The sequence below is a fragment of the Oncorhynchus gorbuscha genome, linkage group LG22, assembly GCF_021184085.1.
Source record: "Oncorhynchus gorbuscha isolate QuinsamMale2020 ecotype Even-year linkage group LG22, OgorEven_v1.0, whole genome shotgun sequence".
Lineage (NCBI taxonomy): Eukaryota > Metazoa > Chordata > Actinopteri > Salmoniformes > Salmonidae > Oncorhynchus > Oncorhynchus gorbuscha.
In genome coordinates this window covers 28,054,343-28,071,354 of record NC_060194.1, presented here as the reverse complement: position 1 = coordinate 28,071,354, position 17,012 = coordinate 28,054,343, and the positions used below count along the sequence as shown (strand labels likewise).

Here is a 17,012-nt window from a genome sequence, read left to right as displayed (position 1 = left end):
CCTTGTATATTTGAGATTCAAAGTAGCCATCCTTTGCCTTGATGACTGTCAGCGTTGCACACTATTGGCACTCTCTCAACCAGCTTCATGAGGTAATCAGCTGGAATGCATTTCAATTAACAGCTGTGCCTTGTTAAAAGTTCATTTGTATAACTTCTTTCTTTAATGCGTTTGAGACAATCAGTTGTGTTGTGACAAGGCAGGGGTGGTATACAGAAGATAGCCCTATTTGGTAAAATACCAATTCCATAGTATGGCAAGAACAGCTCAAATAAGTAAAGAAAAACAACAGTCCATCATTAATTTAAGACATGAAGGTAAGTCAATCTTTGGAATTTAAGGAACTGTCCTTTGGTCTGATGAATCCAAATGAGATTTTTGGTTCCAACCACCGTGTCTTTGTGAGATGCAGAGTAGGTGAACGGATGATCTCTGCATGGGTGGTTCTCACCGGGAAGCATGGAGGTGTGATGGTGCTTTTCTGGTGACACTGTCCTTGATTTATTTAGAATAAGTCACACTTAACCAGCATTCTTACCTGAGCATTCTGCAGCAAAACACCATCCCATCTGGTTTGTGCTTAGTGGGACTATCATTTGTTTTTCAACAGGACATTCACGCAAAGCACACCTCCAGGCTGAGTAAGGGCTATTTGACCAAGAAGGAGAGCGATGGAGTGCTACATCAGATGACCTGGCCTCAACCCAATTGAGATGGTTTGGGATAAGTTGAACCGCAGAGTGAAGGAAAAGCAGCCAACAAGTGCTCAGCATATGTTGGAAAAGCATTCCTCATGAAGCTGGTTGAGAGAATGCCAAGAGTGTTTAAAGCTGTCATCAAGGTGAAGGGTGGCTAGTTTGAAGAATCTGAAATATGAAATATACCTTCATTTGTTTAAACTTTTGATTATTACATGATTCTGTGTGTTATTTCATAGTTTGCACTATTATTCTACATTGTAGAAAATAGTTTTTAAAAAGATAAAGGAGGTGTCCAAACTTTACTGGTGCTGTATATAAAACTTGCTCTTGTGGTAAATGCTGTTTTTCTAATGTTACACACATGCAGAAAGCACCATGCATATGAAATACTGTACTATCAGCACTTATTAAATAAAATGTTGGGAGCCAAATCCTCAATTCTCATTTCTGGAGCCCTCAACACAAATCAACCCCATGGTTAAATGCACACCAACTTAGTTTCTGCTGTGGTTGCACAATAAATATACAATCACAGCTGAGACCAAACGCACAAACAAACCGTTTATGCCTGTATGGTCGTCATTATCGGAACCTTGGAGCATACTGGTGAGCCTACATGATACACATTATTCCAAAACAAAAACAGTCCTTTATAAATAACCTTGACTAGAATACTAACATTTGAAATTATGGAAACTAAATAGATTGTCAAATCCTTGTAATCCACGTTGTCACTTTAATTAGTGCTCACACAACACATTCATACAATTCCCACAGTATCCCCAAAGCACATAGCTTTATAGGAACAATATTCCTGTCGGAAACCAAAATGGCAATTCTAAATCTGTTTGCCCTCATTTTTTGTTCCAGAACTCCACCCGATTATCCTGCAGAGCATAATTACCCTCAAACAGTCCTCTATGTTAAAATCGATACATTAGACAGTTATATTATTAGCAACATGCAAAGCACAACTTAATACAATCATTTCCATTAAAGTACAATGCTGAGGATTTTCTACAGACCTCTATGCAGCCCCCCTCCCCCCCCAAACAGGTCAATCTTACAGGATGCCATATTAAAAAGTCTACCATATTTACATAATACAACAGTGTTGAGTTAGTTGACATGTCCTGATTTGTACATTTGCATTTTAGAATGTAACAGCCCACACAAAAGAACAAGGTTAAGTTGAGAGAGATCAGTGCTTCTATAACTACCTGTTACATTATCACAACCTGGGGTGCCTACTTCTGTCTCTTCATCTGTACTACACACAACACTAATATACAGCAAATTGAAGCTAATACTCCACTTGTATGAATCCATTAACATTGTATTATTTCTACATATGCTTCGGGAGTTAATATTTCAAGGTGACTAACTAGTTAAAAGAGCATGTTTATAGCCCTTAGAATCTTGCAGACTTAATCAAAATAATGGGTTATGGATACATTTAGTCTCAGTGTTACATTAAAATGCAGAAAATAACTCAAGACATTAAACAAAACAAGCAATAAGCAAAGACTAACTGAAATGACCTAAATGGGAAAGTTTGTGGTCGGTACTAGATTCTGATAAGTTATATTTTGGTTAAGTCATGATGTCCCTTCAACCATTCATTTCACAACCACTTCACTTGTCATCAATCAAAAAAATGTGATTTCGGAAATGTAAATTTTGTAAACTTTTTTGCCAACTAATAAGAAACAAACCTTGTATCTGGGTAGCTGACTGTAGCTTAAGTGTGTAGGGGAGCATGCCAGTGCCACTGTTCCACATTCAGCTTGTTATTAAATACTCAGTTCAATAAAAGTGCAGCCATCATTACCGTGAGGCACTCCACATACACAAACAACAGAGACGACCTCTCCCTGTTCAATACTGTGCTCTGCAGCCTCAGCCACTTCTTCTCACAGACCTGCAGCAGCTTTCAGTTCAGCCAGTGAGAACCACTGGTCCCCGTCTTTGTCGTAGCGTTCCAGGCTACGGTGGTCTGGTGTTGCAGTGTCAAAGAGTTTCCTCAGGACTTGGTAAGACATTCCCTGAGAGGTGGGGTCGGTCCCTGTGTGCTCAAAGAGCCCATTGAGATCTAGTAGAAGTAGAAGTTTCAGGTAATTCTTCATTGGCCACAAAATAAAATGCACGCATTCCTTGCTCAAGCACACTGTCAATCGTAGATTCATATCTGCATTTCTCCTTAATTGTAGATGCAGGATACTCTGTATATGACTAAGATTTTGATGTATGATCACAGATATGAAACTTCATAACTAAAAGTTTATCCAATACCTTTCAAAGAGTTAACTCCAGGAAATGACACAGTTTTAAGGTTTTCTATTCCAGACTCTCTCTTGGAGCGATTTGACGTCAAAAACCGTGGCCGTCTTGTTGGCTTTGAACCTGTGGAGGAGAAGGAACAGGACAGTCATCCACAGGTAACATTGTACTTCACTATACTTATTTCTTATGAAAATGTCATGGACAAATAAGCGCTCCGGTCTGATCTTATTATACCATGTGTAGCTTCTGAAGTTGCTGCATTAATTCCATCTGCATTGGTGTCTCTCTCTGTAACTGGGTCCTTTACTGGTACGGTTGCATCTCCACTGACGGGCACTGGTTCAACAACCTCCACAAGGTCCTTAAATAGGTTGAAAGATACCTTTAGTTTTATATTATTTTACTTTTTTAGCATGGCAGTGATTATAACAATTGTTGGTGTGTAACTAGGAATCATGAATGGTACAATGTAAAATGCATTTCGACATTAGAACAATAACAACAGTGCCTTGACAGAACCATGAACCACTTCCAACCCATTACTCACACTGAATGGTGTTGTTTGGGCAGAGCCCTGCTCTATAAAAGACACCCTCTGAGTGAGGTTGGACACAGAGGTGTGGAGACTGTGGATCTGGTCACCGGTCCATGCGTGGTATAGTGTCTGGGTCGTGTTAACCTCGCTCACAACCTCTCTCAGGTGAGTTACGTCCTGTAAAAATACAACACAAAAACATGCATAAACTCAGCAAAAAAAGAAACATCCTTATTTCAGGACCCTCTTTCAAAGATATTTCGTAAAAATCTAAATATCTTCACAGATCTTCATTGTAAAGGGTTTAAACACTGTTTCCCATGCTTGTTCAATGAACCATAAACAATTAATGAACATGCACCTGTGGAAAGGTCATTAACACACTAACAGCTTACAGACAGTAGGTACAGTTATGAAAACTTAGGACACTAAAGAGGCCTTTCTACTGACTCTGAAAAACACCACAAAAAAAAAAAAGATACCTAGGGTCCCTGCCCATCTGCGTGAAAGTGCCTTAGGCATACTGTAAGGAGGTATGAGGACTGCTGATATCGCCAGGGCAATAAATTGCCATTTCCATACAGTGAGACGCCTAAGACAGCGCTACAGGGAGACAGGATGGACAGCTGATCCTCCCTCCAGTGGCAGACCACGTGTAACAACACCTGCACAGGATCAGTACATCCGAACATCACACCTTCGGGACAGGTACAGGATGGCAACAACAACTGCCCGAGTTACACCAGGAACGCACAATCCCTCCATCAGTGCTCAGACTGTCTGCAATAGGCTACCAATGACCTGCCACTGAACAAAGCATCTGTGTCCATGTATGCTGATAATTCAACCACATAAGCATCAGCAACCACAACTAATAAAGAAAGAGTTGCAAAGAGTTGCAGTCTGTTTTGGAATGGGTGGCCAATAATAAACTGGTCCTGAACATCTCTAAAACTAAGAGCATTGAATTTTGTACAAATCATTGCTTTTTTATTTTTATTTTACCTTTAAGTTCTAGACCTCAGCTGAATCTGGTAATGAATGGTGTGGCTGTTGACCAAGTTGAAGAGACTTAAGTACTTGGTGTTACCTTAGATTGTAAACGGTCATGGTCAAAACATATAGATTCAATGGTTGTAAAGATGGGGAGAGGTCTGTCCGTAATAAATAGATGCTCTGCTTTTTTGACACCACACTCCAAAAAGCAAGTTCTGCCGGCTCTAGTTTTGTCTATTCTTGATTATTGTCCAGTCTTATGGTCCAGTGCTGCAAGGAAATAGCTAGTTAAGCTGCAGCTGGCCCAGAACAGAGTGGCACATCTTGCTCTTCATTGCAATCACAGGGCTGATATAAATATTATGCACGTCAGCCTCTCTTGGCTAACGGAACCCAAACCGGCTGCACACGTGCGCCATCATGCATACATTTATTTTGCCCCCCCCACACCAATCGCAATCACAACACGCAGGTTAAAATATCAAACTCTGAACCAATTACATTCATTTGAGGACAGGTCGAAAAGCCTTAAACATTTATGGCAATTTAGCTAGCTAGCTTGCACTTGCTAGCTACTTTGTTTTTATTTAGCTAGCTTGTGGTTGCTAGCTAATTTGTCCTGGGATATAAACATTGAGTTGTTATTTTACCTGAAATGCACAAGGTCCTCTACTCCGACAATTAATCCACACATAAAACGGTCATCTCTCCTCCTTCTAGGGTTTTTCTTCTCAACTTTATATTGCAAGTGGCAACTTTCATAAATTAGGTGCATTACCGCCACTGACCTCATTTGTCTTTCAGCCATCCACGTGTGTATAACCAATGAGGAGATGGCACGTGGGTATCTGCTTCTTAAAACCAATGAGATGGGAGAGGCAGGACTTGCAGCGCGATTTGCGTCACAAATAGAACTGACTTCTATTTTAGCCCTTGGCAACGCAGACGCTCGTTGGTGAATGCGAGCGATGTAAGAGTTGACTGCATCACTTCTTTGTATAAGAAACATTGTGTTGAAAATTCCTAAATGGTTGGCATAGTCAATTTACACACAGCTCTGACACACACACTTACCCCACCAGACATGCCACCAGAGGTCTTTTCACAGACCCCAAATCCAGAACAAATTCAAGAACACATACAGTATTATATAGAGCCATTATCGCATGGAACTCCGTTCCATTTTATACATTTACATTTAAGTCATTTAGCAGACGCTCTTATCCAGAGCGACTTACAAATTGGTGCATTCACCTTATGGCATCCAGTGGAACAGTCACTTTACAATAGTGCATCTAAATCTAAAAGGGGGGGGGATGAGAAGGATTACTTATCCTATCCTAGGTATTCCTTAAAGAGGTGGGGTTTCAGGTGTCTCCAGAAGGTGGTGATTGACTCCGCTGTCCTGGCGTCGTGAGGGAGTTTGTTCCACCATTGGGGGGCCAGAGCAGCGAACAGTTTTGACTGGGCTGAGCGGGAACTGTACTTCCTCAGTGGTAGGGAGGCGAGCAGGCCAGAGGTGGATGAACGCAGTGCCCTTGTTTGGGTGTAGGGCCTGATCAGAGCCTGGAGGTACTGAGGTGCCGTTCCCCTCACAGCTCCGTAGGCAAGCACCATGGTCTTGTAGCGGATGCGAGCTTCAACTGGAAGCCAGTGGAGAGAGCGGAGGAGCGGGGTGACGTTAGAGAACTTGGGAAGGTTGAACACCAGACGGGCTGCGGCGTTCTGGATGAGTTGTAGGGGTTTAATGGCACAGGCAGGGAGCCCAGCCAACAGCGAGTTGCAGTAATCCAGACGGGAGATGACAAGTGCCTGGATTAGAACCTGCGCCGCTTCCTGTGTGAGGCAGGGTCGTACTCTGCGGATGTTGTAGAGCATGAACCTACAGGAACGGGCCACCGCCTTGATGTTAGTTGAGAACGACAGGGTGTTGTCCAGGATCACGCCAAGGTTCTTAGCGCTCTGGGAGGAGGACACATATTTTATATTGCTAAAATAAACAGCAAACCTGGTTTAAAAACAAACAAACAGATAAAGCAACACCTCACAACACCTCTCCCCTATTTGACCTAGATTTGTGTGTATGCATTGATATGTAGGCTACATGTGCCTTTAAAAAAATGTATGTCGTTCTGCCTTGAGCTGTTCTTGTCTACTTGTCTGTTCTGTATTATGTCATGTTTCATTTGGACACCAGGAAGTGTAGCTGCTGCTTTTGCAACAGCTAATGGGGATCCTAATAAAATACCAAATAATGATCACAGGCTGTGCAGGACACTTTAGAAGTCAGAGGGTACACGGAGTGACATGTCAAAATGCAGAATTTTAGCACTTTAGTAAGCATTTACTGATATAAAAATGTGATTAAATAAATTCTCCATGTGGTTTACTGGTATATTAAAAAGGCACTTCATTGTATATTACAGGCTTTTAAAAATTCTATATTGGTGCACAATTTTTACTCAAAGGGATGCTAAAGGCTCTCATTTTGTGGAACGACTCCAGTATAGGCTTTAGCTTACTGGGCTAACACAGTCTTGTGACATGCAGGAGACCTGGTTCGATCCCAGTCAGTCACAAGAGCTAGATTAAATAGGGAGTGGAAAGGGTATCCTTAGAAGGGCTATTCAACTATATTTGTATGGGGGCCAATTTATGTGTATTACACAGTCTGTGATCATCAAAGCAGGGAACAGAAGGCACACCCATGTTCCAGAGTCTTAGCTTTTAGGAATGGGGTCAGAATATCTTATAGCCAAAGCGGTTAAAACACTAGAGCCAAATTCATAGTTAGAAAATACATTCAACATGCCACATTGGCTTCAGAAACTGCCAGAAGCATCTATTTACCACAGAGTTTGATTATATCTGTTCTCCTCTACCTTTCCTGGCTGGCAAAGTATCAGGATGTTGTCTCTGGTTTTGAATATATAGCATTAAATTTGAAAACATCTGAGAAGTTGAATATGAAACTTTGATTACGATAACTTTAAACAATAATTTGTAAACTGGATTCTCACACAATGACTAATATCTACCATATTTAAACTGAATTCATAAATATTGAATTTGAATGTAAAAAAAAAATTCACTGAATGCAATATTCATTCAATTCAGTTTGAAATCAGGAAATAAAAGTTTGACCCTGCCTCACACAGGAAGCGGCGCAGGTCCTAATCCAGGCACTTGTCATCTCCCGTCTGGATTACTGCAACTCGCTGTTGGCTGGGCTCCCTGCCTGTGCCATTAAACCCCTACAACACATCCAGAACGCCGCAGCCCGTCTGGTGTTCAACCTTCCCAAGTTCTCTCACGTCACCCCACTCCTCCGCTCTCTCCACTGGCTTCCAGTTGAAGCTCGCATCCGCTACAAGACCATGGTGCTTGCCTACGGAGCTGTGAGGGGAACGGCACCTCAGTACCTCCAGGCTCTGATCAGGCCCTACACCCAAACAAGGGCACTGCGTTCATCCACCTCTGGCCTGCTCGCCTCCCTACCACTGAGGAAGTACAGTTCCCGCTCAGCCCAGTCAAAACTGTTCGCTGCTCTGGCCCCCCAATGGTGGAACAAACTCCCTCACGACGCCAGGACAGCGGAGTCAATCACCACCTTCCGGAGACACCTGAAACCCCACCTCTTTAAGGAATACCTAGGATAGGTTAAGTAATCCTTCTCACCCCCCCCTTTAAGATTTAGATGCACTATTGTAAAGTGACTGTTCCACTGGATGTCATAAGGTGAATGCACCAATTTGTAAGTCGCTCTGGATAAGAGCGTCTGCTAAATGACTTAAATGTAATGTAAATGTATTTATGAATTTCATGATTTAAATTGCACATTATAAATGCAAAAATATTCCATTCAAAATCAATATCCTAATAGAAATTTAAAGTGATGGAATTAAAATACAATATTTTGGTACTAAAATCGCTGCATAACTAGAAGTTGTATAATCTCATTGAGATCATTCTGCAGCTCATGCATTTGGCCACTGACACCACTAACTGGCACTCTAACGCTAACTGTGCAGGTACAAGCTGAAGAAAATGGGCTGCAAAGGAAGCTAGTATTTCTATTTTCTTTACCAGAGTCATCTTTAGATCATCCATTTCTTTCTTCTGGTCCGCAAGGGTTGTCTGCATTGTCTGGACATCATGTTGCACACTGGTTAACGTGCTGCCGATTGTAGCTACACTCTGCAAATTAAAACATTTTTCGAGTCACTTTCCAGATACATTTGTGGTTGACGCAAATAATTATAAATTGGCAGTAATTCTAAAGAAATACAGTGGGGCAAAAAAGTATTTAGTCAGCCACCAATTGTGCCAGTTGTCCCACTTAAAAAGATGAAAGGCCAGTAATTTTTATCATAGGTACACTTCAACTATGACAGACAAAATGAGAAGAAAAAAAATCCAGAAAATCACATTGTAGGATTTTTAATGAATTTATTTGCAAATTATGGTGGAAATTAAGTATTTGGTCACCTACAAACAAGCAAGATTTCTGGCTCTCACAGACCTGGAACTTCTTTAAGAGGCTCCTCTGTCCTCCACTCGTTACCTGTATTCATGGCACCTGTTTGAACTTGTTATCAGTATAAAAGACACCTGTCCACAACCTCAAACAGTCACACTCCAAACTCCACTATGGCCAAGACCAAAGAGCTGTCAAAGGACACCAGAAACAAAATTGTAGACCTGCACCAGGCTGGGAAGACTGAATCTGCAATAGGTAAACAGCTTGGTTTGAAGAAATCAACTGTGGGAGCAATTATTAGAAAATGGAAGACATACAAGCCCACTGATAATCTCCCTCGATTTGGGGCTCCACGCAAGATCTCACCCCGTGGGGTCAAAATAATCACAAGAACGGTGACAAAAATCCCAGAACCACATGGGGGGGACCTAGTGAATGACCTGCAGAGAGCTGGGACCAAAGTAACAAAGCCTACCATCAGTAACACACTACGCCCCCAAGGACTCAAATCCTGCAGTGCCAGACGTGTCCCCCTGCTTAAGCCAGTACATGTCCAGGGCCGTCTGAAGTTTGCTAGAGAGCATTTGGATGATCCAGAAGAAGATTGGGAGAATGCCATATGGTCAGATGAAACCAAAATATAACTTTTTGGTAAAAACTCAACTTCTCGTGTTTGGAGGACAAAGAATGCTGAGTTGCATCCAAAGAACACCATACCTACTGTGAAGCATAGGGGTGGAAACATCATGCTTTGGGGTTGTTTTTCTGCAAAGGGACCAGGACGACTGATCCGTGTAAAGGAAATAATTAATGGGGTCATGTATCGTGAGATTGAGTGAAAACCTCCTTCCATCAGCAAGGCATTGAAGATGAAACGTGGCTGGGTCTTTCAGCATGACAATGATCCCAAACACACCGCCCGGACAACGAAGGAGTGGCTTCGTAAGAAGCATTTCAAGGTCCTGGAGTGGCCTAGCCAGTCTCCAGATCTCAACCCCATAGAAAATCTTTGGAGGGAGTTGAAAGTCTGTGTTGCTCAGCAACAGCCCCAAAACATCACTGCTCTAGAGGAGATCTGCATGGAGGAATTTGCCAAAATACCAGCAACAGTGTGTGAAAACCTTGTGAAGACTTACAGAAAACGTTTAACCTCTGTTGGCAATGACAAAGGGTATATAACAAAGTATTGAGATAAACTTTTGTTATTGACCAAATACTTATTTTCCACCATAATTTGCAAATAAATTCATTAAAAATCCTACAATGTGATTTTCTGGATTTTTTTTCACTCATTTTGTCTGTCATAGTTGAAGTGTACCTATGATGAAAATTACAGGCCTCTCTTATATTTTTAAGTGGGAGAACTTGCACAATTGGTGGCTGACTAAATACTTTTTTGCCTCGCTGTATGTCCAATACTTCTTAATCTGAAAACTGTTTTACCTTTTGGAGCTCTTCAACTGTAGTTGGAAGGTTGATTAAGTCTGAGGCTGATTTGATGTTGGCCTTTAGGTGGTTCACTGCAGAGTCCAGCAAACTGATCTAATGGAATGGAGCAGAACATTCAGTTACACTTGGGAAAGACATTTCACTTCACATTCACTCTGAGCTTAGAGACACCCACTTTTTCCAAGTTTGGACTTTGAAAAATTCTTAACCTCAATTCAACCTGCCATGGTGTGGCAGGTTGCATATTAATGGCCATGAATGATTACACTTTTGTGTGTACATAACGGGGGTGGATGGGATAACAGACCGTACATGAATTAGTTGTGCTGATATTGATAACACTTTCCCTCCACTAAAACAACTTTACCTTTCTGTTCATCTCCGTAAGGTTGGACCAGAGTTTGTTCAGACCCTTGTCTCCACTTTCAATATCCTCCAGCTTTCTCTGTTTCATCTTCAGATCTTCACTTAGTTTTGGTATTTCATGTGATGACACTTTCTGGCTGGATTCCACTGTGGAGAGAAGATACATCAAGTGAATAACAATTTACTAAAACTGCAGTTACTGGGTTGTTTGATTGTAAAACTCAGCAATAAGTGATGGCTGTGCAAAGGTTACCCTACTCTTTATTACAAGGTAAACTAGGGTTAGTGTGTAGCCACAAGAGTAGTGTGTACTCTTGTAACTGAATTCTAGATTTAACCCAAAAGGCTGTGTCTGAAGGTTGACAGGTGACAGATAGCATGCTAGTTGTGCTTTGTAGTTACTTGGGGCGGCAGGTAGACTAGTGGTTAGAGCGGGCCAGTAACCGAAAGGTTGCTAGATCGAATCCCCGAGCTGACAATAATATGTGGTTCTGCCCCTGAACAATGCAGTTAACCCACTGTTCCTAGGCCGTCATTGTAAATAAGAATTGTTTCTTAACCGACTTGCCTAGTTAAATAAAACAATTGTTCATGGTAGCAAGCCTGTTTCAAATGACAAAGTTAGCTAGCCAGCCAGGTAACGTAAGCTAGCTAGACTAGTTGGCTAATAAGGTTAAATAAAATAGATGACAGGTCTTATCTGATGGCTTACTAGTATGCAGCTTTTCTTTGAGGGAGTCAAGGTCTTCTTTCAGAGCAATCTGCATCCATAGCAGCCCGGCACAAGCCATGACACAGGCAGCCAGTATGATGAACAGGATCAAGGGATAGCAGACATTGCAACACTGCACGTAACTTATTCTATGAGTAATTAGAAACACATAGTTTGCATTAATATTTTACAGTCACAAGCTTCATGCATCATTGATAAACATAATTCTACAGGTTTACTCAGACTAAGTACAAGTTTGATCACTTACTTCCCGAAAGCAGCGACAGTACCAAGGTTGCTGAATTCCTCTTCATCTGAACTTGATTCGGATTCTGAGTCTGGGGGCTCGGTTCGTAGGAGCCTGTGGCCGGACCCCTTCTTGGTTTTCTTCCTTTTACTGTCCCCAAGTCCGATCAATGCATTAAGCTCCTTCCTCTTCTTCATCTTCTTCTGTGGGGTCAGCGAACCCGCTGAGCCCGACTTAAACCCGACCAAATCCAACGTTTTGTCCAGTTTGGTTGTTGTAAATAACGTCCTATAGCTAACGTTAGCCAGTAGCGTTAGTGTTGTTAAGCTGATTGGTTCCGCCAACTAGCCTAGTTAGCTAGTTAGCTTACTTTGTAACTTGAAACAGGCTAGCTACAACGAACTGCCAATCACGTATGGTAACTAAGCATGTTAGACAATTATAGTAGCATGCTATTTTGAAAAATCGTAGTACTAGCTAGGTCAACGTCTGAAATAGTGAGCTAACGTTACCCAGCGGTTAGCTAACTAATGTTACAGTTCCAGCTGAGCTAGCTACCTGACGCGGCCGCACAACCAAGTTAAAATGGCGATTTCGAGATAACGTTTCTACACAGCAAAATATGGTGTACAGTCAGTATAAACTATAAATCAACTCACTTCTAGTACCACGACCAATATAATATAAACCTTACCAAAATGGTTTACATTTCTGTGCAGTCGTAAATTGATCTGACGCACTACCTGGATAAAACAATCTTGTTTTGATGGTGAACATCTTTGACAGGGCATCGCTAAACTGGCACCTGATTGGTTGAATTCCCTTCTCTGTACTCCCATGTTTTGATACTGCCCCCAACAGGTGTGGCACATTTTTCATTGTTCTTACATTTCTTTACATTATGAAATTATCCTCTCTACAAATGCCAGATGTTGTACATTGACTACCATCTCTGTGAATAAATTCCCTGACTTGAACAATTTCTTAAATTGAATTTGACGATTTGAAAACATATGGTTTTGAACATACATTTAATTACACTGGAACTTCCATGGTCAGGGGCACCACCAGGGATTTTGGGCCCCATGAAAATATATCACATTGGGCCCCGCCACCACAGGCCACACCAACCCTGCGCAATTGCTGTAACCACACCACCAGAACTAAATCAAAGCTTTAAATAACTCTACATTTGCAGGCTTGCAACTCTCCTGTAGTCCAATATTTACTGTACGATATTTACTGACAGTGAGCAGTGAAAATATAACAATATGCAGACATGCATGCAACATTCTGATACAGTGGAATTCACTATTTGATGCAAGACTGATACCCTCTATAAGAAATGTGCTAAAGGCCATCTTTTACAGAGTAAATGTAATTGTTATGGAAAATTCTATTAACATTAATGAATACCTTTAAATAAATATAACTTAAATATACATGAACCTTTTCAATTAAAATAAATTAACATTACCACCTATAGAATGATATAACAAGCAAAATAATAAAATCAGCAGCAGATTTTTGAACTAAGTATACATACCAGCTAGAAAATAAGCAGCTGTAAAAGTGGAAATGGAAAATGGAAAGCTAAATGGAAATGAAAAGGCCTGATGATGGCGCTAGAGGAAAGGTCAAGTGGTCACCAAATCAATAGGTTTCTTCCACTTGGGGTCTTGATTGTGCACAACCAATTTTATGGCAAACCAGCCATTACTTTGAGATATATCTTGTTCTCAGTCTGTTCTCAGTCTTGTTCTCAGCCTGTGGGCATCATGTGTGTAGTGATCCAATATCCACAGCCATGCCATTTAACAGTTATCACTGGCCCTTGCTCAGCCTTACTCACCAAGAGCCCAGCGCCGAACCTTCTTGCTAGCAAAGTCACTGATCAAGTCTTTGAAGTCCAGCTTTCTAGCTAACTGACTTTCAAAGGAAAGCATGGCAAGGCTGGAAAGCCTGTCCTGGGACATAGTGGACCTAAAATCTTAGTTTTAGCTTACTGAAAGCTCTCTCGCCACCAGCAACAGTCACAGGCAGTGTACAAAATATACGTAAAGCAATGCAGACTTCTCCAAAAATGCTTTGTAGCTGCATCTTACATTCAGGAGACCAAGAGGGAACAAGTTAGGGAGGAAAGTGGCATCATATACAGTGTTCAGGGGTCTTACTTCATGTTGAAACTCAGGTGTCAGATCTCTGGAATAGTTCATGATCAGTGGTTGGCACCACAGAAGGGACTTTATCCTCACTAATCTGCCCAACTTTCAGAACAGCAGAAAATGATTTTACCATTTTTGCAGTGGTGTGGAACCTAGTGTCCAAGTCACTTATGATGTTGTCCATAGCAGGGGTTGTGTATTACAGAGGCTCTCTGGATATTTACTTTTTTTGCCAAAAACAAGAAAATAAAAATAAACCATTAGCTTTATTAGTCCATTGTAAATCAAATATTATATTAATGATGATAGGTTAATAATTTAATATTGAAAATGTTTTACCTAATGGTTTAAGTTGTCTCTACTTTTCTGCTCATACTTGGTTTTACATTTTTGCTGTTTCATGCAACTGCCTCTGATCTTTGCACCCACGTAGGCCTAACCATATTTGCATTGTGTGAATAGGCTAAGCATCTTCTCTTCTCTGTTTATCTTCCCCGACCTAGCACCAGTGGGGAGCCATCAGTTCTGATTCTGAGCATGTTGAACAGGGTCAGGACCTGACAGCGTTGAGCCGAAGCTGCCCAGGCTCTGTTGAGTGAACTTTGACCTTGGCCTGACCTATCTCCACTAGAGTGGAATCCCACTGTATCCCTCCTGATTTGATTTGCCCTGACCTTTATGCACTTGTCCCTTTGGCCTACATCTATGGACTACTGAGCTATAAGCTACAGAGCACTTGTGCTAATTAGATCATATAGACCTAATACATGTCTTTATTCTATCAACTCACTCATTTTATTTCAGCGTGACGATTGATACCTCTACTCCAATGTTCTCTCTGGAAACGAAACCTGCAAAGCTCCTCAGAGGTAAGAGGTCAATCAAACATCTATAGGAACTCAGTAGATATGGGTGTTAAGAATCGTCTTACTGAGGGTTATGGTCATGCTGCTTTCATAAACTTCAGAAGTTGACCTCGATGGGATAGTTCACCCAAATTACAAAATGATATATTGGTTTCCTTGCCCTGTAAGCAGTCTATTGACAAGGTATGACATCAATCCATGCTTTGGTTTAGTTTCCCTGTCACTGTTTTCACATGTTAACATTTTAGCATTTGTGACACAAATCCCATTCAAGTCATGGGACCGATATTAGCATTTTACACATCATGTTCAAAACAACTATCATTGACTTAGTTGAGCTTCACAATTATTTTTAAAATCTTTTTTATTTTCTTATTTTACCCCGTTTTCGTGGTATCCAATTGTTTAGTAGCTACTATCTTGTCTCATCGCTACAACCCCCGTACAGGCTCGGGAGAGACGAAGGTTGAAAGTCATGCGCCCTCCGATACACAACCCAACCAAGCCGCACTGCTTCTTAACACAGCGCGCATCCAACCCGGAAGCCAGCCGCACCACTGTCGGAGAAAACACCGTGTACCAGGCAACCTTGGTCCGCCACAGGAGTCGCTGGTGCACGATGAGACAAGGCCTTAACCACTGCGCCACCCGGGAGGCCCATTTTTAGATTCTTTGATGAAAATGCTAATGTCGGTCCCATGACTTGAATGGGATTTGTGCCACAAATGCTAAAACATTAGCATGTGGAAACAGTGCCAGGGAAACTAAATAAAAGGATGGATTGCTGTCATACCTTGTCCATGGATTACTTACAAGGTAAGTCATTTTGAAATTTGGGTGAACTATCCCTTTAAGGCCATGGAAGGTCAGTGCCATAACTTCAGTCAAATCTGGTGTTGCTTTAGCCTGATTCTCTGATACTTTGCCTTTGTGCGTTAACTTGAATTAACAGGATAGAAGCTATTGTGCGAAAGCTAATACATCCAGCAAAAGAGGCATGTAGGTGGTAGAGTAAAAATTCAATCAGATGCTCATCTCTACTTAGAACACCTGGTGAGGGGACATGCGTCACGCTGTGGGTCTGTGCTAAACCCCCAGCATGATGCTCCAATTCAAAGCATAGGGAGGATGTTTCATCTCTTCGCTGGATTTTATAACTTTTTAATCTCAGGCCTAAGACTGAAAAGGATGCCTCTTCAACCTGCTGTCTAGTCACATCGACAGCCACGAGGCAGGGAATGAGGGGGGGTATAATTTATTTGTATAGAATTTTTTTATTGTCACACCGAATAGGTGCAATGAAACATGTTGTTTTACAAGGTCCCCCATTTTACCATAATACCAATCCACCGTACTCCTGATTAAAATAAAACACTTGTTTTCACAGTTTGTTCACAGCAGGGGTCCCCTTACTCTCATCAGGGCTGATCCTGGACAACGCAACTGTCTGTCTGGCAGCGATCTATCTCATGCGCTGAAAGAGAATCTAAATGGATGGCATGATGGGAGATACTGAATAGAATTGACTACTAATTGAATGCTTTCATCTGACATGACAGTCTGTTTGAATACAGATTAACTGCGTTGGTTGGAGGTGGTGCTGTCCTGGAATACCGATTCTGCTCATTAGGGGCTATGTTACCCATTTATTGTGGTCCACAGACCATTATGTTTCATGGCTGTTTTCATAAATCTCCATCAGGAATAATATTAGAGCCTGTATTATTGTCTGTGACACAAGGCCTACGGGTGAAACAGTATGTGGTACTCATTGAATGAAGAGCTATGTGGGGCCTATAAGAACATGCGTATCTATTGATATGATTGGTCTCTAAGCAGCATGCTTCCAGCTCCTTGTATATGCCTTTGATCATTTGTTGAAGGTCATATCTGATAGCCTACTGAAGTTTGAGTAATGAGACGTTTGAGGAATAACCATTCAATTGCATTTTACTAGTGTATTCGAAACTAGTACATAGTCATTATATCCTACACCTATTCAGTCACAGCTTTGGAAGACCACATCACTGCTGGTTTTCACTCTTTCCTTTTAAAGGTTCCAGTATATGGAATAAGTCCAAGGATATGTGATAGGTCCTAGGATTTGATCAGCCAATCAGCCAGTTTTTGAAACGTTATTTAGTCGTCTGTTTTTTGTATATAGTATTTGCTGGTGTACATCAGCAGGGGGCAATGTTCTCATATAATAGAA

The 17,012-nt window shown here is 41.4% G+C and overlaps 1 protein-coding gene across 1 annotated transcript; it reads right to left on the bottom strand.

Moving 5' to 3' along the window:
- Positions 1-1,420: 1,420 nt before the first annotated feature.
- LOC124010030 (EF-hand calcium-binding domain-containing protein 14-like) lies at positions 1,421-12,581 on the bottom strand. The gene is made up of 9 exons (XM_046322335.1): positions 11,791-12,581; positions 11,523-11,671; positions 10,812-10,957; positions 10,439-10,537; positions 8,602-8,712; positions 3,532-3,696; positions 3,219-3,345; positions 2,994-3,104; positions 1,421-2,793 (listed from the first exon to the last, which is right to left on the bottom strand). The coding sequence occupies exons 1-9, from the start codon at positions 11,964-11,966 to the stop codon at positions 2,615-2,617; spliced, it is 1,263 nt and encodes a 420-aa protein (XP_046178291.1). The 5' UTR covers positions 11,967-12,581; the 3' UTR covers positions 1,421-2,614.
- Between the last annotated feature and the right edge of the window lie 4,431 nt (positions 12,582-17,012).